Raw genomic sequence first — 24,681 nt, 5'->3', positions numbered from 1 at the left:
TCCAGCTCAAAAGGTAACACGCATTAATGAAAGGTGTGAAATTATTTAGGTGTAGCTAAAGACATTCTTGCCGCACCCTAACAGTCGATGTCGCCTTGCGACTGTATTTACAACTTATTTCACTGCTGCCTAGATTCAAAAACATTCCACAATGCAACCGAAACGGGAGGACATCCAAATGGGATATTGTAGTATTTTAATAGCTTGGTGTAAATTGTTAATAAAATAGATTACTCGAAAACGCGGATGGAGTGGATTTCAATCATAGTGCTTTCAGTTCTAAAATGCAGCAGTGCATCCATTGCGCCACAGGAAAATCGGAAATAAGCACTTTTAATTATGCACTTATTCGTTTTCATAAATATCTGTTATTTGTCACTATGTGACCCTGTGTAGAGAATCCTTAAGTAACAAAATGCAGGCGTGCATAAAAAGTAATAATGTAGTGGGCGAACTGCAGAACTGGATTAGAACCGTTAGGCGCCCAGATGTGATAGCATTTTCCTGATAGCCCAATTCATAGAAATAGCCAGGGTGGAAAACAGGCCACTGTACTAGCCTTTGTGGACATAAGCAGTGCACACGACAGCAAAAACAAGGAACTCCTGTGGAGCATACTCAAATCTGAAGGTATCAGGCAAAAGGTAATTGAATTACTAAAAGAATCGTACCTATGTAATAAAGTTCAAATAGCATGGGATGGGCTAAGAATACGTCTGCTGTCGAGGTGTGCAAGGTGTGCAAAGGAATAAGGCAAAGGTGGCCGTTATCACCGCAGTTGCCCATGATTTATGTGAAGAACATAGGAAAGAGGCTGCAAGAAAGCAATTTTGAGTTTAATATCTCTTATCCGCTGGGCGCAACGAACGTAAAGAATAAAGTCTTTCATGATTAATATATGCCGACCACAAGGTTCTATTAGCCGATACCTAGGAAGATCTAGAAGCATTGGTTAATATCTATGAATAGAAGGAGATGCGGTAGGATTTACCTTAAGCGCAATTAAGTCGGGTCTGATGGTATTCAACGATTTCGCTGATAGAAAGCTTACAATCACAAATCAGTCAGATGCGAAGACTGGCAGAATATATAATCTCCGGGTATGGATAAACGGATAACGGGTATGCATGGAAAAACATGAACAGACCGCTAAAACGATGGGACGAAGAGACGCCGCGATAATGAAGCATGAAGCGTTATTAGAGCACGGTAGATGGGAAGTACGTACTAAAAGGTATTTCGAAAGCAACAATGTTGCCAGTGCTTACCTTTGAGAACGTGGTTTGGTGCTTCAGGGCAGCAATCCAGTACGAGTCAGAAATAACTAAAAGATCCCTCAGAAGATTTGCACTTGACTAGAAGATTTGCCCACGGCAAGACTACAAAAGAGAAGTATAGGTAAACATAGACTGGGCGTCTTTCGAAGAACGAGAAACTAAGGGCAAATTATTGTACGAAGAACGCCTCGGGAAGATGGATAATAGATGAGCAGGTAAGCTATCTAAATACTTATAGCAAAAGTGCGTTGACTCACAGTGGCAAAAAAGGACAGAAAATCTAACCATTAAGTATAGTACTATGCAATTGTATCAACTCGCCCAACTGTCCATCCTACCATTAAGTATGTAGGAATAAAAGACAGAGGCATATAGAACCGAATAAGTAAAGAACAGAGAATAAAAATTAGGATAATTCCATTAAAAAAAAAAAAAAAGACCTGACTCTCAACTTGTGTAGGAAAAGGAAGAAACAGATTAAGAAAAAAACGTTCTGTGACAACTTAAAAAGCAGCGGCTTTCGTTTTTGAACTAGACCAGGATGTCTTAGAACATGAAGCTCCAAAGAAAATGTTATTCAAGAAGATGAAATTTGTGCTATTTGTGGTAGATGCGCAGAAACTATTAAACATCTTATACTAGAGTGTGACAGTATACGTCACGATGTCGATGCGGACACAGTCACTCTCGCCGATGCCGTAGGGTTTAGAGTTAACAAAGGAAATGTGACTGCTTGTGTGATAGAGGTTAGAAAGAGACGTTTGCAAGATTTCCGGCTAAATAGCAGGGTGGTCCCGCAAGGGTGCAGAATTAGAAGCACACCCCCCCCCCCCCCCCAAAAAAAAAAAAAATAATAAAAAATGTATTCTAAAACGTACCCATTGTAAAACTAAACTCATTCAAGTTGAAGGATTGTCTAAATTTAACAGCATAAAAAGAAAGGTTGAGCGTGGTGCCGACTGTCACCACCCCGTTTAAAATGGGATGCTCTTAATTTCCATTCATCCACCGTTGGGAGAACAGAACCATGCTTTGTTGGTACACTTCGAACAGATGGGAATCCACTGTATAGAGGCCACCAACTGGTGTAAACCAAATTCCCATCGAAAACATTGAGGACTCATCAACACGCAGTTGGCATTCCGGAATCTCCGCACGGCTACCTCACACCAACTGTGGACGGCCGTACAAAGAGCATAAGAGATATTTTACACCCGCCATGTCGTTTTGACGTTATTTGTGTGAAGCTGTATCTAACCGTGCAGCGCTCGTATTTACCGTCAGCGGCAATTTCACGCAGCATTAGTCGATATTTTGTACGACAATAAAGAGCGTGTGAGTGCCCGACACTTTGTTAGCGCTTATTTCACGCGGTGTTAGAAGCAGGTGGCGCCAGTTCTGTGCCTTTTCCGCCTGGATATAATTGTCTCTACCAAAGGGTTTTGAAAGCTAAGTGTAACAGCGGGTCGTTTGCGAAGCGTTGCAGTAATCATTTCGCTGACATGTACTCGATGACAAGGAATGATATTGTGTGATGTTCACGTGCGTTAGGCAGCTCCACCGCGATAGTGACTCATAGTCCAATCTTTCACCATTGAAACAAAACGTACCCCTTGCGGTTTTTTGTTTCTAAAATCATATGTCATAGAAATATATGGGCGAGCAGGCCAATAATACTAGGAAAAGTCCAGAGAGTCTGCTTCTGAGCGCGTAGTGGCACTAATTTAGCGTTGCTGGGGGTCCTTCTCATTGGGGAAGGTGTGGGACAAAAAACATCTTACCATCAAAGGATTCGGAATACTAGAGATGCATTACAAGCCGCACGAAGGGACTATAAAGCAGACCTTCTGTGCTCTACACTTTTGGCAAAGACTGTACGTGCGGCGGCATATGGCGCAGACATGCATTTCTGGCATTGTACCTGTTACTTTTGCTTTCCTGCGACCCCGAACAATTCAGCTTGCAAATAAGAATGAATGCATGGTAATGTCACGGTAGCCAATCACATCTCAGATCTAAATATAAATCAACTTTTGGTATGCGTTTTCTGGTTCATAGTGCAAGATGCTTGTTTCGTATCGCCCTATTGGATGCATTAGACTGCGCATGCTTAGATGCATTAGGCTGTGAAAATATAGCGAGAAGTATTCACTGCAGAATAAATCCCCAATATCACAAAAATAAAGCCTAACTCGACTTTACCTCTCGGAAGCGCAATGACTTCACGACTAGCTGCCGGCTTATTCTGCTCCTGTGCAACAGCGACATCTCTTCGGTATCTCGCAATGCACGTTTATCTTGTCCGCAGCCGCCAGCCGAATGCTGCTAGTGTCTGGTAAGCTTTGATGAAGCCAGTGCCTATTCAGCTTGATTATGCGCTGCAGCGGTATATATTAAAATGGTGCAATTATTATATCTCTAGTTGACAGGTGAAATTTATACTCCGCAAATTCCGTTGAATTTTTCAAACAAAGCTGTTACAGTGCTGACACAGGAGATATGGCTTTTCGCAGTTCTAATCCCGACGACTTGGTTGGAGGGTAGTTCTTCTCGTGCTTCAGCCATACCTGAGAGAAAAGCCACACATTGTTCACTCATGCTATTTCCTCACAAGTTATCGGTATGCATTAGTCTTTTCAAGATGAATTATCTTCCCTCCGTGCTACTGAGCCTAAAGTGGTACAATGTATTAAACTTGCCATAAAAAAAACAAAACCTGGGGTTGGTTCGCGCCCTCAATAAAACGATTAGTGGTGCCTAATTTTAATTTAGAACTTCAACCTCAAAACATAGGTGATTTGTTTCCTCACGCGTGTTTATACACGCTCTTGGAGTTGTTTTTTTTTTCTCCTTACTGTGCGCTACTGAACCTTCACATAGACACAAAGGAGAACAAGCACACGGGATAAATTCAACCAAATAGCGCCAGTCGTAAGCAATGTGCTATATTTTGGATGGGCCGCATAAGGCACCGCATTATGTTTGAAACGTCAAACCTAACAACCATAAGATTTTACTCTGTATCAGTGGCTGTATAGTTCACTCACAATTTTCTACATATTTAGCTGTATGTGGCTGGGAATAAATAGCGGCTGGTACGCGTTTGCTCCTCAGGTTGATGTCTCCCTCCGGCTCTACAGCGGTGTGACGTGATCGATATGCCTAGTTTACTGTTTTTCTGGTGAAAATAGATATAGAAGTTGGTAATAAAGTGCCTATATTACCGAGACGATGAAATGGCAGCACAGTTCAAGTAAGCCTTCGCGTAGGAACGTGCGAAATTAAATGAAGTGATTATGCAACTTCAGCCATCCAGACAACATATTGAAATCCAAGGGTGTTCATAAGTGTACCTTTTATGCAGTCAAAACCATCCGCATAGCAAATAAACAGTGACACCGCTATAAACCTAACTTATCCGATTATCGCTTGTTAAAAGCTTCTGGTAACCTTAAAGAATTACCAAAGTTGCACAGACGGGCTCATGAGTAGCGAGGAGCAGGTTATTTACTTTTCTGTATCAATTATCACATGTTATGAGGCCATATTGCGAAATGCCATAAGCCTCAAACCTGGCCCACAGTCATGTTCTAACACTTGTACCAAGGGCAACCAGCAAGCAGAAGATGGCAAAGCGTCTCAATGTTCTGTTCTTTTTTTAATCTTTTACCTAAGCACGGTGCCCCAACTTAGGGCTGCCTTCCATTTGCCCATTTTTTGTGGCACCACAGGAATGAGAACTGAGACGAAGAAGTACAGAACAGTACTCGTTCTTGTGGTGCCACAACAAAATGTATCCGTACCAACTAGCCCAGTATTCGGCCCTTTTGCTGCCATTTGTACTTGCTCCTCTAACACGTTGACTCTAATTCTCTTTCTTGCTTCCTCCTCCTGTCGTACCCGTGTTCTTGCCTTCATTTTCTTTGGGTGGTGCAGGAGGTAAGTCTCTCTTAGTTTCGTTTCTGTTGTAGTTACAACAACATTAACGTGGTGTCTCTGTTTCATCCTGCTTGTTTCTCCAACAACTGGCGGGCAGACGTTCGCAAGTGCATCATCAGCCAAACTATTGGCGGCCTCTCTTTCGCCTTGTTCGGTGGGCAGCCGTTGGTGATCCTCATGACCACTGCCCCTCTCAGCCTGTACATTAAGGGTAAGAAACGCATCACTAATAACACTAATTATCCTAGTTTACGAAGACGCCGTTACACAAAAAGATGCTGCACTATCTTTTGGAATAAATTGTGCCGCAGGTGCAGAGTCCTTTCGTGCTTGCACTATCATGTCCTGTTGTGCAGAACTGTCTCCTCTCGTTACGCAGAATACTCTTCTGTGCCGCGAAGCATGCTATTCATGCGTTAAAAAATCTACGTGGCTATGGCGAATCGGCCCAAATATTACCTAAGAGCTTTTTTTTTTTTTTTTATGGCATGGTCTGTTGGCTGGAAATTTGACTAAGCTGTTTTAACGAATGTTATCGCGACCCGATGGTTGGCATGTTGACTTAAACTGCTTTAACAAGGTTGTCATGACCCGCTGATTTAGATGTAGGGATATGGCCTATGTGTACGGCGTAATTAACTAGAATAATTGAAGCAACGGTGCAGGTGGAACTCCATGAAGACGGCGATGTTCAATGTACAGTGTGAGTAGGTGTTGCAGTTTTACACGAGGCGGGATTGGCTGCGGCTATAGCATAGTGCTCTCGTACAGAGGCATGGTGAAGACAACAATGTCTGCTGCTCGGCGCGAGATAAAACAAGATGCGGCGCATCAAGGGGCTTTACGGAGCACGAGTACGGGGCGCCATCTGTGGAACGCATGAGTTGTTATGGGCTGGAATAATGCGAAACTGGCAAATGATCGCAGTAGGGCTAACCCTCTGAAACCTTCTACACAAAAGCGGTGCTACTTCCGAGTACCAGACGAGCTTCAGAGAGCAAATACAGCTTTCTGTTTCTGGATCGGTGTCTTTGATGGGTTTTTGCGAATACACTTTGAGAGAGATGCAAGCGAGCAGCTAGTCACGAGGTAACTTCCTTGGAGGCCCAGCAAACAAAGCTAATATATCGTCCCTTGATCTAACATCGCGGCCGTATGTTCTCAAAACGATTTGCGACTCTTGAATTGACACTTCGTTTCTGAAGCCAGCAAATGAAATGTTAGCTACTAATCTCTTCAACTCATTTAATTTCGGTGAATGAAGAAATGCTGAAGACTAGGCTAGGCGGCTGTTAACAGCTTTATGTTATTTTCGCTGCACTATGACACACCGCGCTTTTTAAGAGCTTAGTTACGTTTAGCTGAGGTGCCCAGTATAGTAATTGGTGTTGCATCTAGGTGTCGTCGATACACACTGTGTTTATTGTAGTGCGTGCTAAGGTACGCTTCATATTAAACAACATAGGCATCACTAGTTAATCTGGCCGGCTTCTGATAACGATCTCGCTCAAGCTGGCCCAGCATGGGTTTTCTGCCAAAATTAGTATTTTTGTCAACTCAGTGGCTGCTTTACGCTGAATGTTTTAGCTTTTAGCTTGACTGCCTGCACATAAATATGCTGCTCTATGTTGTTCTTTGATTATTTCATAAAACTTATAGATGATTTTATTAAAGCATTGACATCATTAACTATTGCAACGTTTCGGACGAGTCCAGTTTGCGCAGAGATTTTTGCGATAGTACAAATATCTATTCATTCGTGTATATATTTTGCATTACTGTTTATATAACTTGTTGGCGTTGGGTTTAATGCTGAGGGCTCTCAATCCGCGCATTGTACCTTCTCTTCCTGAGTAAAGATATCCAACACAATGTACTTTGCAATATGATAATGGTCTGGGGCCAGTGTGTGGCGCCACGTAGAAACGGTTACACAGCGCAGGAAGACATAAAAACAATGATGCTGCAGGAGAAAGGAGTGGGGGGGGGGGGGGGGGGGGAGGTTAAGTGAAAAGAATTTGAACACATCTTTGAGATCAAGGCTCACCGTTTCCAAAGGACAGCATTAAAACGTAAACCGACTCTTATCATTGAGAACTTATTGAGAAGGTCAGAGAGTGGGTCAGAGATATAACTAGAGTTACTGATATTCTAGTGGAAATTAAGAAGATGAAATGGGCATGGGCAGGACATGTAGTGCGAAGAGAGGATAACCGATGGTCGCTTAGGGTAACAAACTGAATTCCAAGGGAAGGAAAGCGTAGCACGGGGCGGCAGAAAGTTAGGTGGGCGGATGAGGTTAAGACGTTCGCAGGGGTCAAGTGGATGCAGCTAGTACAGAACCGGGTTAATTGGAGAAATATGGGAGAGGCCTTCGCCCTGCAGTGGGTATAGTCAGGCTGATTATGATGATGATGATGATGATGATGATGATGATGATGATGATGATGATTGAGAAGAATAAAATATGTCTAATGTTCGCTCTGTTTACTTGCTCTTTGTTGTAGTAGAAAATTAAAGACCTGTCTTGCTTTGCCTCGTTTACCACGCAGTTATCTACAACATCTGCGAAGACTTCGACATAGACTTCTACGCCATGTACGCCTGCGTGGGGCTGTGGAACACATTCTTCCTGCTCCTTTTCGCCGTGTTCGACGCCAGCAAATTAATGAAGTGGTGCACGAGGTGAGACATTCCTTATCAATTAGGTTAAAAAAAATTTCCTTGCTCGCCACACGGCCTAAATGAAAATAAAAAGCAACTGGCCTAAATACTCTGACTGCTTCCCACCAGTTTTGGGAATCTCATTAGCGCCGTAATACATACTGTATGCTGTGGGGAAGTTTGTGAAAGCACAATGTCATGTATGCGAACTCTACTTTGTGCTACTTGCTAGAGGAAAATCTTTATATGTGCTCAACGAGGAAGGTAATTCTCACTCATGGTCTGTGTCAACCTCTAGTGCTAACAAGAACCATGCAAACGCTTCTTCTATACTGAGCCGCAGTTTTTGGTCGCACTTTACGGGCTTCCCAACTACACGAGAGAGTACCATAAAATAAAGCTTTGCTCCCGATGAACCTTCGTATAGATCAATCACGACTGGAATTAAAAAAATTTGGAAACAATCTTTCAAAGGACATTAGTGCTGATTCCGCGATTTCGCAGGGTTTCGTGCCAAATAATAAGGTTCCACTTCGCGAATGCCGACAAACGGCCCGAGTTCATAAAGCATCACATCACCAAAGACGTATATGGACATAAAGCATCACATCACTAAAGAAGTATATAGACATAAAGCATCACATCACCAAAGAAGTATATAGACATAAAGCATCACATCCCCAAAGAAGTATATAGACATAAAGCATTACATCACTAAAGAAGTATATAGACATAAAGCATCACATCACTAAAGAAGTATATAGACATAAAGCATCACATCACCAAAGAAGTATATAGACATAAAGCATCACATCACCAAAGAAGTATATAGACCAATAAGATAAGCACCCGTGTCAGTAGCGCTGTGCCGTTCGGGCCAAATATTCATCATATACCGTGTGGTTTTTCTACAGCAGTACATACCATTGATTTGAGGCGCACCAAGTCCTGACGTACAATTTCCGCAGGTCTTAATTTTTTCCACACTTTACCGAGGAGCTACCTTCATCCATTTAACGTGAGTTAAATGCGCGACAACAATACGTTACTCTTGGCCTTGTTGTCGAACCTTGAGACGAAAAGATAATTACACGCGAAGCTGTTGCCTAATTGAGCTCAAAGATTCATAACTCATTCTCAATACTGAATGCAGCGTCTTCATTCGCGAAAACTACAAAAAAAAAAGGCTGTCGGCAAAACATAATTTGTAATAATGCTGAAACTATGTAATATTCTGCATAATCAAGGTCAAAACCATGATTCATGGTGAAAGCGCATGACTTGGTTACATTCTCATGCGTAAGTTCTCGTTAACATTTTAAAAATGTTTGAGAAAAGTATAAAAGCTAGAAATTACGACATCGCTGGTAGGCTACAGGACTGTGAAGTACGCACTCTTCTTTCAAGGTGATGGCGTTTTCGCGATGACCTCACAAAAATCCCGGTGCGCAGCTTGACTAGGTGATCCTGATTGGTCAAGGAGGGTCGTGACGTAGACCTAATGTTCCATGTGATTTCGTAGCTTGAAACAAAATGATGCGTCGAGTGCTGGAATCATCGCAGGCTACCTGCTGGCCCTGATTGTATTGTAAATACATTAAATTAAACCATTTACGCCAACAACGTTCCTTCAATATTGATGAACGGAGGCCTTGTACGAGCTATTCTGTTTATACGATGCATAAATATGAGTAGAGAAACACGCATTCAGTTTGTTTCGCTAATTATAGGCTCTAATGAGTGTCACTCTCTGACACTATCCCGTAACACATTTAAGGTAAAGTTAAGTGTCCCCACTCTTTCTTTTTTTTTTTTTTGACGATCACAGAAGTTCACGGAAGTGTGTTGCTACGCATGCACCAGGCTTTTGCACTGTTCTCGTTGCCGAGCGCAATATACATGTAGCAAAATAATTTTATTAAACTTGTAACCTAACAAAGAATACCTTCAGTTGCAGCTTTCGTGGTGAGCACAATAATGTAATGAGTTTTAATTAGAAGAGAAATGCCTGCAGAGCTAATTTGCTTTGCGCGTTCACACTGCATGTGCATCTTCATCATTATTTGTAGTTTGCCGGAGAAACAGATAATATTCCATCCTTGTAAGTGAATTAGAGAAACACGGTAATTTTACAACGCGAAAACTATTAATTTTGCACAACTACGCCTTCTAATAAAGTTAATGCAGTCGCCATAAAAAGTCTCCATGTGCCTATTTTGGCTCTCGTGGAGGTTTATGTACACAGAATATAGACTACAAGCGAGCGACAGATGAGATCCAATAGCCGAGGGGATTTCCTGAGCTTGAAGGTCTTTCGTCGACGCACAACCACCGAATAATGACGTCTGCATTTGATTTGGGTTAGTGAGAATCATTGCTGAAGAATTGTGACTAACCTGTGCAAGAAAGTTGCGCAAAAATACACAAACTGACCGCACAACTGCACCTTACACGTAACACAACTAATGATTACACGACGTCCCCCAACTAACTAAAATTGAGAAAACTGTAGTGACACCGCGACCCTGAGTTCCTGGTATCCCGATGGTCAGTTTGACTCTACCAACTGCGCTTCGGGATTCTAAACTGCCGACAGTGTCCTGCCATCACGAGATAATGGCACGCACCATAGATGTCATACTCGTTGAGCCTCTGCTGTCTACCAATGGCTTGCGCCTATTAATGAGACAGCGTTAAAGGCCGCGTTCTTCCGAAAATCCGTGGCGTTGGCGGCATCGACGTTTTGAGCATTACGTCTAAGGCAGGTGGTAATTGACAGGTCCGACGCCTGTGTTGGTAGGTTGTGTGACGTCACAAGTTGGCAGCATGTGCCAACTCGTGTAGTTTCTTTATCATGGGAATAGAACCTTCGGAGATCTTTAAATCCCAAGCCAGACACTCTAATCCTGGGCTGGCCACGAGGGTCTGCTAAAACAGGGCTTTATATCAGTGGAGGATGGCCTTTTACATAATACTTACTGTTAACTTACAGATTTATTCGGATTAGGATACGTGAGATGATAAAGGGAGTGGATAAGGAATTAGTGATTAAAGGAGCAGTGAAGTGAAATAGGAAAGTATACAACAGTTGCATCTTATTTGTACTCACCTATATGGGGCTGAAACATGGAGGCTAACCAAGAGGGTTCTACTTAAGTTGAGGACAACTCAGAGGGCTATGGAACGAAAAATGGTAGGGGTAACATTAACAGATAGGAAGCGTGCAGAGTGGGTCAGAGAAATAACTCAAGTTACCGACATTCTAGTGGAAATTAAGAAGAAGAAATGGACATGGGCAGGACTTGTAGTGCGAAGAGAGGATAACCGATGGTCGCTGAGGGCAACAAACTGGATTCCAAGGGAAGGAAAGCGTAGCAGGGGGCGACAGAAAGTTAGGAGGGCGGGTGAGGTTAACAAGTTCGCAGGGGTCAAGTGGATGCAACTAGCACAGAACCGGGTTAATTGGAGAAACATGGGAGAGGCCTTCGCCCTGCAGTGGGTGTAGTCAGGCTGATGATGATGATGAAGTGCATGAATGAGGATCCACAATGAATCCTTTCAACATGGCTGCCGTTAAGCCACCCATATTGTGTTCGTCGTACTCTTAAAGACAGACCTTAAGTGCCCCCCAAATTTCTTTTGCCTCAACGTCGCCCTCCCCATTGATTGCCCTATACACACGGCTTCACCGTAGAGCGTATGCGTACATGTGTGGATTACACAATCAGCATTCTATCATGAACACATGGCTCGCAGCTGCCGGAACAATGAGCTCCTACACAGTTGCTATTGAAGGCGGAAGCCATAAGACCTAAAATACACCCCAACAACTGGGCTAAACAAATACATACGTTTTCCCTGCACACATGCCGGACGACGAGTGACAGCAGGAGCCACCCGCACCACAACAACACACCGTAGTTGACATGTTCCACGCCTGTGCCGTGGCTGCACGCCTCGGTTCCGCGAGACGACAATCTTGAAAAAGTTCGCGTCTAAACTCAGTAGAGAAGTGTACGAGGCTTACTGTGTTAAGAAGGAATCCGGCTCATGTCAGCAAAACCTCGGTCAACTTGTATGATAAAGAGTTTGCATATCTGAATAGCATGCTGTCCCGTACACGCCTGTGCACCAGTGTTACCTGATGATTGTTTGCTAGGTTAAAATGTGATTGCGATGAATACATAAAATGTGACTCATCGTCGTAATAAACCAGTTGAATCTCCGCGCTCTGTCCTGTTGATTTCTTCGTCGTCCCTTGTTATTTTGCGCGGTTTCAAGATGCCCTCTAACACTTGTCATCAACTAGCCCGGCTCTCTCTATTAAACACATCGCGTTGCTTGTAATGAGCTAAAGGTATCACAGATAATGACATTTGCTTTCTGCCCTCGCAGGTCTACGGAGGAGATTTTCGCGCTCTTCATCAGCATCGCCTTCTGCGTGGACGCAGGCCGCGATGTGTACAAAAACTTCCAGCGCTACTACTACGCGTCCGAGTGCGCGCCGCCCTCAGTGGAGTCGCTGACGCGGCTGCTGCGCACTGTCAACGCGGCCGCGAACAACACGACGACCGCGGAGGCGCTGCTCGAGGTGCTGCCCCAGTGCCGGCGCGAGAACAGCCTGCTCTTCCTGTTGCTCATGCTGGGCACGGTGTGGCTGGCCGTGTCCCTGTACAACTTCAACAAGACGCCCTACCTGCAGGCCAGCAAGCGGGAGATGCTGGCCGACTACGCGCTGCCCGTCGCCGTCATCGCGCTTAGCTTCGTCGGGGCGTTCGTCTTCCGGGAAGTCGAGAGTGAGTTCCCATGCTCTCTCGTGGTGCTATGTCCGGGAAGTCGAGAGTGAGTTCCCATGCTCTGCCGTGGTGCTATGTCCGGGAAGTCGAGAGTGAGTTCCCATGCTCTGCCGTGGTGCTATGTCCGGGAAGTCGAGAGTGAGTTCCCATGCTCTGCCGTGGTGCTATGTCCGGGAAGTCGAGAGTGAGTTCCCATGCTCTGCCGTGGTGCTATGTCCGGGAAGTCGAGAGTGAGTTTCCATGCTCTGTCGTGGTGCTATGTCCGGGAAGTCGAGAGTGAGTTCCCATGCTCTGTCGTGGTGCTATGTCTGGGAAGTCGAGAGTGAGTTCCCATGCTCTGTCGCGGTGCTATGTCCGGGAAGTCGAGAGTGAGTTCCCATGCTCTGTCGTGGTGCTATGCTAGTCCAACAATGAAGCGGCGAATGGAGAACGGCCCTGATAAGAAGCCCTCTAACCGAGGCTATCGACCTCACGATCAGTCGTTATGCACTTGCGGCTGCGTGATGCCCGGTTATGACGCTGCTATCACAGCGGCGGGGAAAAGTAAGAGGAGGAAGCAAAACATGACAACATTTCTCCGATATGAGAAAGCTGTAGAAGACACTGGCAGATTCTGGAAATTGTGCACCCAGGTGTTCTGAGAAGCCTCCTAGTTCGGATAGTCGAGCACCAATTATACTGCCGCTGTACGCTCTTGTGCTGGAGCCTACCGCTTTCTTTCTGGATGGATGGAATATAGGAGCGTCCCCTTCGAAACGGGGTGGTAGCAGCAGCTATCATGCTCATTTTTCTCCCTATATCTTAATTATTGATTTAGATTGGTTACCTAAATCATCATTTTATTTATTGAATTTTTGTTTCTGCATTACTAACATTATGTCACTTCTCTGCTTTTGAGCCACCAGTCTTCCAGTCGTGTTTTGCTAGTTTCCACCGCCGGTTTATTCACCCGGCCACTGGTATCTCTAAACCCCAGAGATTCAGGAACAGTGACTGCACCTGAATCAACTTCCGGATGGATACCCTTACATTCGAGTATAATTTGGTCAATTGTTTCTCTGGAGTTACCACATACACCACACGCGTCATCTTCATTGTTAATTTTTTTTTGTAGCTGCGTGTTCTAAGGCACCCTGATCTAGCCTCAAAACGTAAAGCACTGCCTCTTGAGTTATCAAAGAAAGCTTCCTTTCTGATCTGAATTTTCCACTTTCGGTATAATTCCACACTGTTTCTTCTCCATCGAATTTATCCAATTTTTACCTTCTGTGTTTTTCACCTATTACTTAATGCTCTTTATTTCTCCGTCCTTGTGACTAGCATACTTACTAGTTAGTTTCCTAGTTCTTTTCCTCCATTGTGAGTCAACGCTTTTTAAGTACAGGGAGTCGCCATCTGGCGGCGGCAATTCTTGGTCGTCGCTCCGTCATTTCAGGTTTTCTTGTCCAATAGCGTAAAAATGACACATAAATAAAAATATCAGAACACGGCCATATAGAAGACCATATGTTTCTGTCAAAATATTGGCAGCCAAACGGTGACAATACTCACCACCTTGGCTTTGTTTCGTGATCTCAATAGTCCTATCATCGTACCGTCTCTGAGAACGGTGTGCGTTAATACAGTTTTGCGTGCAGCCATTTAGAAGGACGAATTTTTACCACTTTGAAGAGAATGAGGTTTACCATGGAGGCACTGGATGTAGGCCCGAAATCGGTGTCGATACCCGCCCCTGACTTGAAAAATCGGCCACTGAAGATGACACCTATATATTGTTTCTAGTACGTTGACGCATGATCTTCCACTCCGACATAAACATAAGCGACCCGAAACAGGAGTGAAAACGGAAGAACAAGCGTACCTAACTTGCATTTGGCCCAGCCACACTAATCGACTGTCATTTTCGTTTTTCAGCTGAGATGCACGTGCTTACTTTTGAATTGTTACTTTTTCGCGCTCAGAACGCTTTACCGTGTCAAACAAGGTAACTGCAACTTTCATCCTGTGTTCTTTTATAAGAGGCTCCGCCTCTTATGAGCGAGGACCACAGCAAAGCGGTTCAGCAGTTGGTATTTTTATGTCTGCGCATAGTGTGTACAGGAGCCTGAGTCAAGCCGGGAGCATATATAGCAGCAACGTGGTTCATCAATCCCTTCATAGATATTGCCTTAAACATCCTCGCGGCTCTCGCCGTAACTTTCACAAAGTGTTGAGTAATTTACAACAAACTAGGCACTTTAACCGTGTATTTGACACATATGATAGCCACTGATGTAACGGCGCCGCATTTCATTCCTAGCCTTACTATCTCGCATAGTCTGCGGAAAGTGGCAATAAAATATATAACGAATATTTTCTTCTTTTGCTCTCGGGCTTTTCTCTGGACACTTTAAAAGTGGAAATACCGCCAATAGAGCCTAAAAGGTGCATGATTAGGCAATATATTGGCTTCTTTATTAAGCACGTAAAGAGCAGCGTATAATACAGCATTATCGTGCTGCTGATCTCGCGTGGAACATATACAAATTTGAACAAATTTATTTAGTGCCCCCTTCAGAGCACCCTTGAACCACGTAATCCCAAAATAAAAATCCATGACTATATCTCCAGCCAAGTCCAGCATATATTTTATCCTGGCTTAACATTAACATTCTAATTGTCCACCACACAAATTCTCACATGTACGGTCGTGCAACAACCGGACAGGTCACTCTCTTTCCGGTTAGAAAATGCTAGATGTAGACATCACTGTGAAAATTGGTTGTTCGCATGATGTTTGTACACTCTACGTTGAACTCTTTCCACCGCTACATCACTGCCACAAAGAATAAAAATTCGAGCCGTCAGTACCTGCAGTATAGTCTGGAGAATCCTACTACAACGTGCACTATCTGCTCTCTCGCAGGTAGAAATGAAAGCTGGAAGGAAACTGCAATTTTGTGAGAAAATAATCATGTTTTTATAATTTTGAAAAAGACTGCAAAACGAAATAACCCTATCACAGCTTTTGCTTCATGCACGACTCTCAAAGATGCCTTAGAAGTGGGCTAATTTCAGGAGTATAGGCTAACCACCTGATCGTAAATTTTTCACACCCAATACGCCTTCCCAGCGGAGCAGTTCCACTTTGGCCACAGTGACCAGTTCGTGCGGGGCCGGGTTGAGATCCTACAGTGGCCCGCGGCGCTAGGCGCCATGGGCCTTGGCCTCGCCCTGTCGCTGCTGTTCTTCATGGACCAGAACATCTCAGCTGCCATGGTGAACAACCCGTGCAACAAGCTGAAGAAGGGTGCCGCCTATCATCTGGACCTTCTGGTCGTCGGCCTGCTCAATGGCGTCCTCTCGCTGTTCGGCCTGCCCTGGATGCACGGCGTGCTGCCGCACTCGCCATTGCATGTGCGGAGCATGGCCGACGTGGAAGAGCGCGTGGACCAAGGACACGTGTACGAGATCATCGTTCGGGTCCGCGAGACCCGGCTGACGGGTGCCATCTCGCATCTGCTCATCGGGCTCTCGGTGTTCATGCTGCCCTATCCACTGGCGCACATCCCAACGGCCGTCCTGGACGGACTGTTTCTCTACATGGCCATCACGTCGCTCAACGGCAACCAGATGTTCGAGCGCATCACGCTGCTCTTCATGGAACAGGCGGCCTACCCCCCGAACCACTACATCCGGCGCTGCCCGCAGCGCAAGATACACGTGTTCACCGTCTGCCAGGTGGTGCAGCTGCTGGTCATGTGCTTCTTCGGGTTCGCGCCGTGGCCCTACGTAAAGATGGTCTTCCCCGTCATCATCCTGCTACTGTTGCCGCTCAGGTGAGTGGAGTCACTATATTGGACATTGGTCTCATTCAGCGCTTTTCTGATAGTGCTTGTGCTCGAAGTCGTAATTGCTAGCCGCCTGCTGTGGCGCCATACTCACTAATTAGCTCCTTGTCGCCTCATCTCGTTTCATAACAGAGGCAGATTTGGAAAGTTTAAACAACCTCTCTCAATACACATATAAATGGACGGCTCTCACCTAGTCCCAGCGACTGCACATAATTTAGGACATGGGCCGTAATACATGAAACATGATATTAGCGGAAAAAGCTATATGTTTGGGTCCCGAGTGCTTTGTGCGAGATCTAACACTACGTAATCAGCAAATTAAGCATTAGGCTGCCTGGACCTATTCCAGGTAACACAAGAAGACAGCAATGGAATAGGGATTTATTTTGTTGCATTTTTAAAGCTTTTACTCACAATTATAGGTTAGGTATTTTTTGATCACATCTTATCGCAGTTTTTTCGAACTCCTATCTTCCTTCAAAGCACTAAAATATATCTAGAAAAATGGCTTCCAACACCAAAATGTTGATGTTTACTCATGCATAAGCCTAAATATGAGGATTAGAATGCAACCAGAATAAGTCTCATGATGATATTCCGCCTTCTTATACAGGGCTTCTTCGCTATCTCTAATGCGTTCAGGCAGAACGGTTCAAGTACACGTACGCGCAACCGTCCATTTCGTCCATGGCGGCATGTCGTTTTTCTTAGGCACATTCGGTGTGCCTGTGAACAAATTTCTGTGAAATCGTAGGATTTGTGAAAGTTTCAGTGGTATTATGGGTTTTCAGCATAGGTGAAAACTGATTTCTGAGCTCGATAGGCGAAATCTGAAATCTTTCATAACAGCGAGCAAATCGCCGTTGTTATTGAGCAAGATCTTAACATAGACATCATATTTCGGTGCAGAAAAATGTTACGGCTTTAAATACGGCTTGTATAGCCCGCACTGGCGCGGCAGAACTGTGTCCAGCATGACGTCATGCGTGGCACTCGTTAGCCAACAAAATCGACCCCGTAAAGCTTTCTCCACAGGAGCTGAGGAAAGGACAACCTATCCTTATCCGAAAGTCTGAAAAAACGATGGCTTGGTTATATCCAAACATCTTTCTGGACAAGGCGATTCCTAAACTAAAATGTCATCAGAGACAAAGCGGCACAATGCAGTATCTACCAAAGCAAGTGTTTTAGCATTGTTCACACAAACATGCACTTTGTTCAGCATGGTGGGAAGATGTATGTGTGACATTAAGCGCCAGGCAAAATACCTTCTTCGGTCGCAGTAGAGGCGCATTCGAGAGGCGGCCAGGTAGCGATAAGTGTGGAGTGGTCGGAGATTGCAGACTCGGCGCAGTCGCGAGGAGGTGGCTGGCGAAGAGATGCAGGCAGCTGCTGTGGAGCATCTTCTCGAAAGTGGGAAGGGCGTCGTCCGGGGGAATAACAGGCTGACGGCGAGGACGTAGAGGGATTCATACTGGGGAACAGTGCAATAAAGGCGGGACAAGGACGAAACAAGTCCTTGTCTCGTCTTTATAGCGCTGCTCCCCAGTATGAATGTATACCAACTCGCCCAGATTTCAGTTTTACTAGACGCAGAGGGAGATGCAGCCGTTGTGGCCACAATTCTGACGGCCACCTCACGGGTGCCGTGGGGACTAGACAGGAGTCCGCGTCGGCTGGGAATATCTGGTGGTCGCACTTCGCGGTGTTTCAGGCGGAATGGCTTTATTGAGGTACCGCCCGGGCTGATGCTGGCGTTCTTAGGAGAGCACCGGACTGCCAGTGCCGTATATGTTGTGCGACTAGTCTTAGGCATGTTTGGTCTAGTTATCGGGTGGCTCCATGCGTGGCTCAAGCAAGGAACACGGGCGGTACGCCTAATCGTATCATACCTTGCCGCTGAGATGTCACCTCCTCATGCACGATCCGCCGAACCAATGAAGTCCTCTGAACCACGAAGGTCTACCCTAGCGACACTAGCGATGTTTGAAGAACGGACAAATTTTGGAATATTCCTTAACTGCTTCAGTGCCTGAAATACGCGACATTGCTGCATCACAGCCACAGCTGATTGGTTGGTTGGTTGGTTGGTTCATAGGAAAGGAAAGGCGCAGTATCTGTCACACTTGCTCTGTGGACACCTGAACCGCGCCGTAAGGGAAGGGATGAAGGTGGAAGTGAAAGTGAATAGAGAGAAAGGGGGGCCGTAGTGGAGGGCTACGGAGTAATTTCGACCACCTGGGGATCTTTAACGTGCGCTGACATCGCACAGCACACGGACGCCACTTCGTTTCGCCTCCATCGAAACGCAGCCGCCGAGGCCGGGATTCGATCCCGCATGCGTATTTTGGGTATGAGAAAACTGCGCACGTCTTTGGAAATGCCTTTCGAGATGTGGCCCACTTTGTTCTCTTCGGGGATAAAGGGGTTCACAAGCCGGCATATATAGCCTGAGCAGTTAGATGCATTCATGAATATCTGCCTTCGGGTCGGAGATTGTTTTGCGATGGTCTGTTCGGCTCTTTCGATTTTGGCCAAAGCGTCTCTAATCACTTTGTACTTCGTTCACAAACTGAGTCCATGGGCCGGTTGGGACACAAAAATGAAAGTGCTGACTTCAGATTCAGAGGCCGAAATAAACAATCAGATGAAAGTTTTCACCGTGACTAGATGGAAACGAGAAACTAAAGCAGAGGTACGAGCTTCCAAATAAAGCAGAGCCTTGAAAACGGACTTTTAAGCAAAGTAGAGCAAGCCTTTCCAGTACGAGTGAAAGCTGAATTTTGTAGTTTGCTCGGCCAGAGAACAAAATGCAAAAAGCATAGAGGTTTAACTCTAAACCTCAGAGCGAGAGCTCGGAGCGTCATCCCAGGCTTAAGAATACAGGTCAAAGCTAATAGTTCAAAGGCTGTAGTTGGTCAACGCAATGTTAAGCGCCCTAAAAAACTTTAAGCCGAACTTAAAGCGCCTGCTTCAAGATCAAATTGCTCGAACTGATGACCTTGGTGAAGTTAGGAGTAATATATATCTCTCGCTCTAAAACAATTAGTCTCGCACAGGCTTTCTACAGAACCAATAAGTAGTAGCGACTATAACGACGCATCCCAAGCTTTTTATTGCAGATATGTGTCAATCTCAATGAAGCATGTTCTCCTTTATATGCGTCGAATTTTTTATTTTTATTTAATGGGACGTAGCGCCTAGATCGCGTTGCCTTCCTTCCGTGCGTGTGTCTATTCGCGCCTTTATAACCGCATACCAACTGTTACTGATTAGCCCAACAACGCATTATTTTAAACGCTGTTCTTTATATCGAGGCTCAAATTAAACGTTGGGTCACGAGTAACACTTAGATTTTAAACCGAGTCCACCTGTAGAAACCGGTCGGAGCGATATAGCAACGGAATGTAAAAAGGGGTGTCCGCAAGAAGTCACAGCACTCCGCAGTTGTTGACATTAAGGAATAAATTACTGCGGTCCATGCAACCAGAACTTCAAGAGCATTGAGAATGGGTGTGAATGTTTATAGCCGAGGCAAACAAATCTACATCACCTGCGCACACAAAAACTGTTACATCGGGACGAATAAGGATGTCACTGAACGAAATATTAAAAATCACAAGTGAAAGAACTGATGCTTTCGGCACATTATTTGACTGATAATATGTATTATGGCATATGGTTCCGTCTGTGAGAAAAAGCTCTATCCTTCTGAAATTCACAAATTCATGCATAAATGTACGATGGATGACAAAGCTGAGCAAGGTTGCTAAGCAAGATAATATGTTCTGCATTGTCGTAGGCTTATCTACATCAGGTGCCACCAGGGCTGAAACTTCTCGCCTGCGTAGCGAAAAACGGATTCCGTTCTCTAGATCCACACGGGAGAACCATATGGAGCAACCGCAACGAAAGGCAATCTGTAATGAGCTGTGACCATTTTAATGAGAACGCTTTGTGAAGCGACTGTGCACTATACTTGAAGTTAATGGGACTAAATATGAAGTTAACATCAAATTGGCCAAATATTTTCGAAGACGTATTTTTTTTCCTGCGTGTTCCAAGAACAAACGTATTTTCGCCATCTTTCAAACGCGCGGAATCTATGTAGTTTCAAACAGTGCATTCACACTATCTAAAAAAAAAATTAAGTTGGCTAGTTGATTTCTGGGCTAAAAATTTAATCTCATGAACACGGCCAGGATTGATAGAAACGCTGACGTGGCAACCTCGTAAAGCCTTAATAGGGTGAAAGCTTACTTCCTTGTATCCGGAAACGTAACGTCAGACCCTCAGCAATATACTCAAGGGTTTGCTTTTAAGGAGAAAGCCATTAATGGCTCATACTGCCGTCGAAAAAAAAGCTGTCCGCGCGAGCGGCGCACCTGATTGGTCGACAGAGAAGTGCATCACCAGCCGCCAAACTCGAAGCGACCAACCAGAAGTCTCATCTCTAGTGTTCCTGCCATCTGCAATCCCACACTTGAACGCGTGCCAAAGAACTCACGCAACAGGAGCGATGGCGTACGGACCAAACGCACACTTGTCAGAGAAAGTGTGACAGATAATGCCCCTTTCCTTTCCTGTAAACCAATTATAATTATAAGTAGCACTGCAACGAACGCCGATAAAAGGCAAACAATGAGAGGCAAATCATAGGAGAGGAAGGGTATGCTTTCATCATTCTCCTCTTAAAGGGCCACTGTCCAGGGAAGGCCCTTTTAAGCAAAGGAGCCCAGTGTTTCAATCAGGTACCGGAGATAGTCTGTGCAAAATGCTACAGTGACACGCGCGCCGAAAAGCATCCAAAATACAATTCAAAGCTCTCTCATGCTCTCCTGTGGGAAGCCAGCTTCTCCGTTTCCGCGCTGGCCCGACGGGCCACAATAATGACGTACGTACCGCGAACGACGTCCATTGGTCCGTCTCGCTGACTGACGGGAGAAGGATGGGTGTCTACCGCTCGCTGCGCGCTTTTCCCTCGCCACGGCCAGACTGAATCCAGCGGCGCGCGCTCCCTCAGCCGTTTTATTTTTTTTTTTCGCGCTCGCGGAATGCCACGCCCCACCTCCCACCCAACGCGGAGGAGGAAGGGGAATTTGTCTTGCGGAGGCTAGACGACCTCGGGCAGGAGAGTGAATAGCCTTTGCGAGGGAACGGAAGGAGAGAGGCATGACAGAATCGGGTGATTGCGGTGGCTGTAACTGCGTTATTAGTTACTCTTTTCAAAAACATTTTGCGGCCTTGCGTTCTAGGGGCGAAGTGTCACAGTCACCGGGGAAGAAAATATTTTCGACCGGAGGGTGGACAGTGGGCCTTTAAGAGACATCTAAGAGACCCTCTAATTTTTCCATCTGTGGAGACAACGCTCTTGAGTCAGGTGAGGTGGAAGGCTAGAGTAAGCTTGCTACGCTCCATGTATCTCTAACAGAGAAGCGCACAAGAGTGGCATAACATTTTTTCTTCTTTTTTTTTTTTTGCCTAGAAGAGCACAAGCATCCGCTCTTCAGCATCGCTTTTTGGTTAGCTGTAGCAAGCTTCGTTTCACACTGCGTTTCGGACAATCTGCATCAGGTGAAGGGTTCCTACTGCATAGACAACAATCCGGCTGGTCTGAGGCGCAGTTGTCATCTTGAATGGCCTTCTCCACACACACACGGCAGCGGGTCGCTGACTTACACGCTTTGCCGCTATGTCTGAAATGTCAGCAGTTCATTCAGAGGGTCTGCCCAGCATACAAGCAGCCGGTTGTTTAGTTCATTAGGACAGGAGAAGCCAGCAGAAATCATATGCCCCAGTAGCAATACGCGAGCCATTCACCTCTCTACTGCAACCATGAACGGAAAGCACCCCAGCTCAATTAGAACCCAGCTATCTATTGTGACAAAATATGGTGGCTGGTTGGTGCCCAGCTTCCGCCGCTTGCAAGCTAGAGAATGGGTCGGAGACAGAGCTAACAACACAAACTTTAAAGAGCGAGAGACAGTATCGAAGAACTTCATAGTAAATTGGGACGCCTAAACAGGGTACGCCTAAAAAGCAATGCAAGCATGTGAGCCAAAGAGGCAGAGATTTAACAATGTGCAGTGTTAGAGAAAGGAGAAACAAATAACGCCGAATTTGCCTGGCACCGTTACACAGCGACGCCTGGCGAGTCACGATATGGCAACCCCGAATACTGCCGCCGCTCCCCAGCAGATCCGGAGCTGATCGAACGGCGGGTTAACCTGTTTGATACACCACTCGAAGGCAGACGCACACATATACATAGCATTGGTAGAAAAATCGTCCTCTCTCCTTCCCGCTGAGACGCGCTCCTTCTTTGGCTAGGCGCGGAAGGAATCTCTTGCTCGTGGTATCCTTGTCCAGTCGCCGCCGCCTCCGAGCGATGTGGACAGGACGACGCCCATTGATCGCAAGGTTACCGCTTTCTACGCGTAAATAGGGCTGTTTTCTCCAGACTTCTCGAACATTCTAGGGCTTCGGGAGCACGATTTTTTTCGAGACGGCCTAATAGAAACGGGCGCAGATTTTGTGACATCAGGTCGAAGACATATTCCATCAAAGCCACGCCTTCGAGGTTCCATGAACAGCGCCTTAGCCTCGATCTGAACCTTGAAAAAAACAAAACCCGCACGTATAACGGCCCCACCAGTGTTGAACAAGCATACATGCACCACCGCAAAAAGCAAGCAGTGGCCGATGCACAGTCCAGTCGCAAAGCATAGCAGCATCCTTGGCGCATCTTAAACTTATTAAGCCTGTACTCACCTATGGGGCTGAAACGTGGCGGCTAACCAAGAGAGTTCTACTTAAGTTGAGGACAACCCAGATGGCTATGGAACGAAAAATGGTAGGGGTAACATTAAGAGATAGGAAGCGTGCAGAGTGGGTCAGAGAAATAACTCATGAAATAACATTCTAGCAGAAATTAAGAAGAAGAAATGGGCATGGGCAGGACATGTAGGGCGAAGAGAGGATAACCGATGGTCGCTGAGGGTAACAAACTGGATTCCAAGGGAAGGAAAGCGTAGCAGGGGGCGGCAGAAAGTTAGGTGGGCGGATGAGGTCAAGAAGTTCGCAGGGGTCAAGTGGACGCAGCTAGCACAGAACCGGGTTAAGTGGAGAAATATGGGAGAGGCCTTCGCCCTGCAGTGGGTGTAGTCAGGCTGATGATGTGAATGAAACTTATTAAGGCGAAAGCCTTTAACGCCTCATCGCTATCGACAGAAAGTTGTCAGCAAGGATGTCACGCTTTCGAGAGCGAGAGTTAAATTAATACATTGTTTGAGAAGTATCTGTCACAGTTCTCCGCGTACACATGTACCACGCCATAAAAGAGAGGAAGGTGAGAGTGAACGTTGAAATGGAGATAGAGGTACCGTAGTGGAGGGCTATGATCGGATTTCGCCTAATCGCCCTGTAGTGGTCCAAAGTGCCTTCTAGAATTTTTTTTTCTCCTCCAACGCGGTCGCTATGCGGCGCGTGAGAGTGCGCGCATATTGTTAGTTTTCACGCAATGTGCTAGTTTAGGATTATATTGTCACATAAGCCTGTAGAGCTAAGTAAATAGATTTACTGGCATGAACATGCTAGCACTGGCGAGTGAAGACACGGCTAGGCAAACCGACTCGCGAGTGAGCTCCAGAGCGAGACAGCGGCCGCGTGCCACTGTCCAGAGCTCGACCACATGGTGAAAAACATTTATTTACTCTTTGTACAAGGAGGTGTTTGCGGTGCCAGTGTTTAACATTGCGGCAATATGATTGTGAGTGGTCGCTTAATTCGGGAAGAGGGCAGGCTGCTACCGCATTATATCCTTACAACGCGTCTTAAGTGTCCACCTAAAATGTTTTCCTCTTTTTCTTCCCAGGCACAAGGTGGTCACCCTGTTCATCGACCAAAAGTACCTGGAAGCGCTGGACGGCGAACACCAGTAGCGTCCCCATTCACTCTATGCAGCTGCAGCAGCCGCACGAGGCCGCCACGAGAGGAAAAGCAGCAGCAGCAGCAGCCCGGGTTGTCGTACCTGAAACTTATGCAATGCGGCGAGGAGAGCTCTCCCCGTTCCTCCCACCGTGTCAAAGTGCCGCGCCCGGGCGACGAGGTGCGCCCGCCGCCGCGTTAAAAGAAAATGCCTCTCCTCCACCCAATCTACGCGCAGGCAGGCGC

The 24,681-nt window shown here is 45.8% G+C and overlaps 1 protein-coding gene across 1 annotated transcript in view; it reads left to right on the top strand.

Annotated features, from left to right (window-relative positions):
- The window catches only part of LOC146180812 (solute carrier family 4 member 11-like), a 121,541-nt gene extending 97,092 nt beyond the window's left edge, over positions 1-24,449 (top strand). The window contains exons 10-14 of the mRNA XM_084577827.1: positions 5,312-5,427; positions 7,769-7,901; positions 12,276-12,676; positions 15,789-16,494; positions 24,383-24,449. Coding sequence (XP_084433953.1) covers positions 5,312-5,427; positions 7,769-7,901; positions 12,276-12,676; positions 15,789-16,494; positions 24,383-24,449 — 1,423 coding nt within the window. The remainder of the gene's footprint in view (positions 1-5,311; positions 5,428-7,768; positions 7,902-12,275; positions 12,677-15,788; positions 16,495-24,382) is intronic.
- The last annotated feature ends 232 nt before the right edge of the window (positions 24,450-24,681 follow it).

The sequence above is a fragment of the Amblyomma maculatum genome, chromosome 8 (genome assembly GCF_055883805.1).
Source record: "Amblyomma maculatum isolate TAMU_Amacu chromosome 8, ASM5588380v1, whole genome shotgun sequence".
NCBI classification, from domain to species: domain Eukaryota; kingdom Metazoa; phylum Arthropoda; class Arachnida; order Ixodida; family Ixodidae; genus Amblyomma; species Amblyomma maculatum.
The sequence above is the reverse complement of the archived record's forward strand: the minus strand, read 5'-3'. Positions and strand labels throughout refer to the sequence as shown.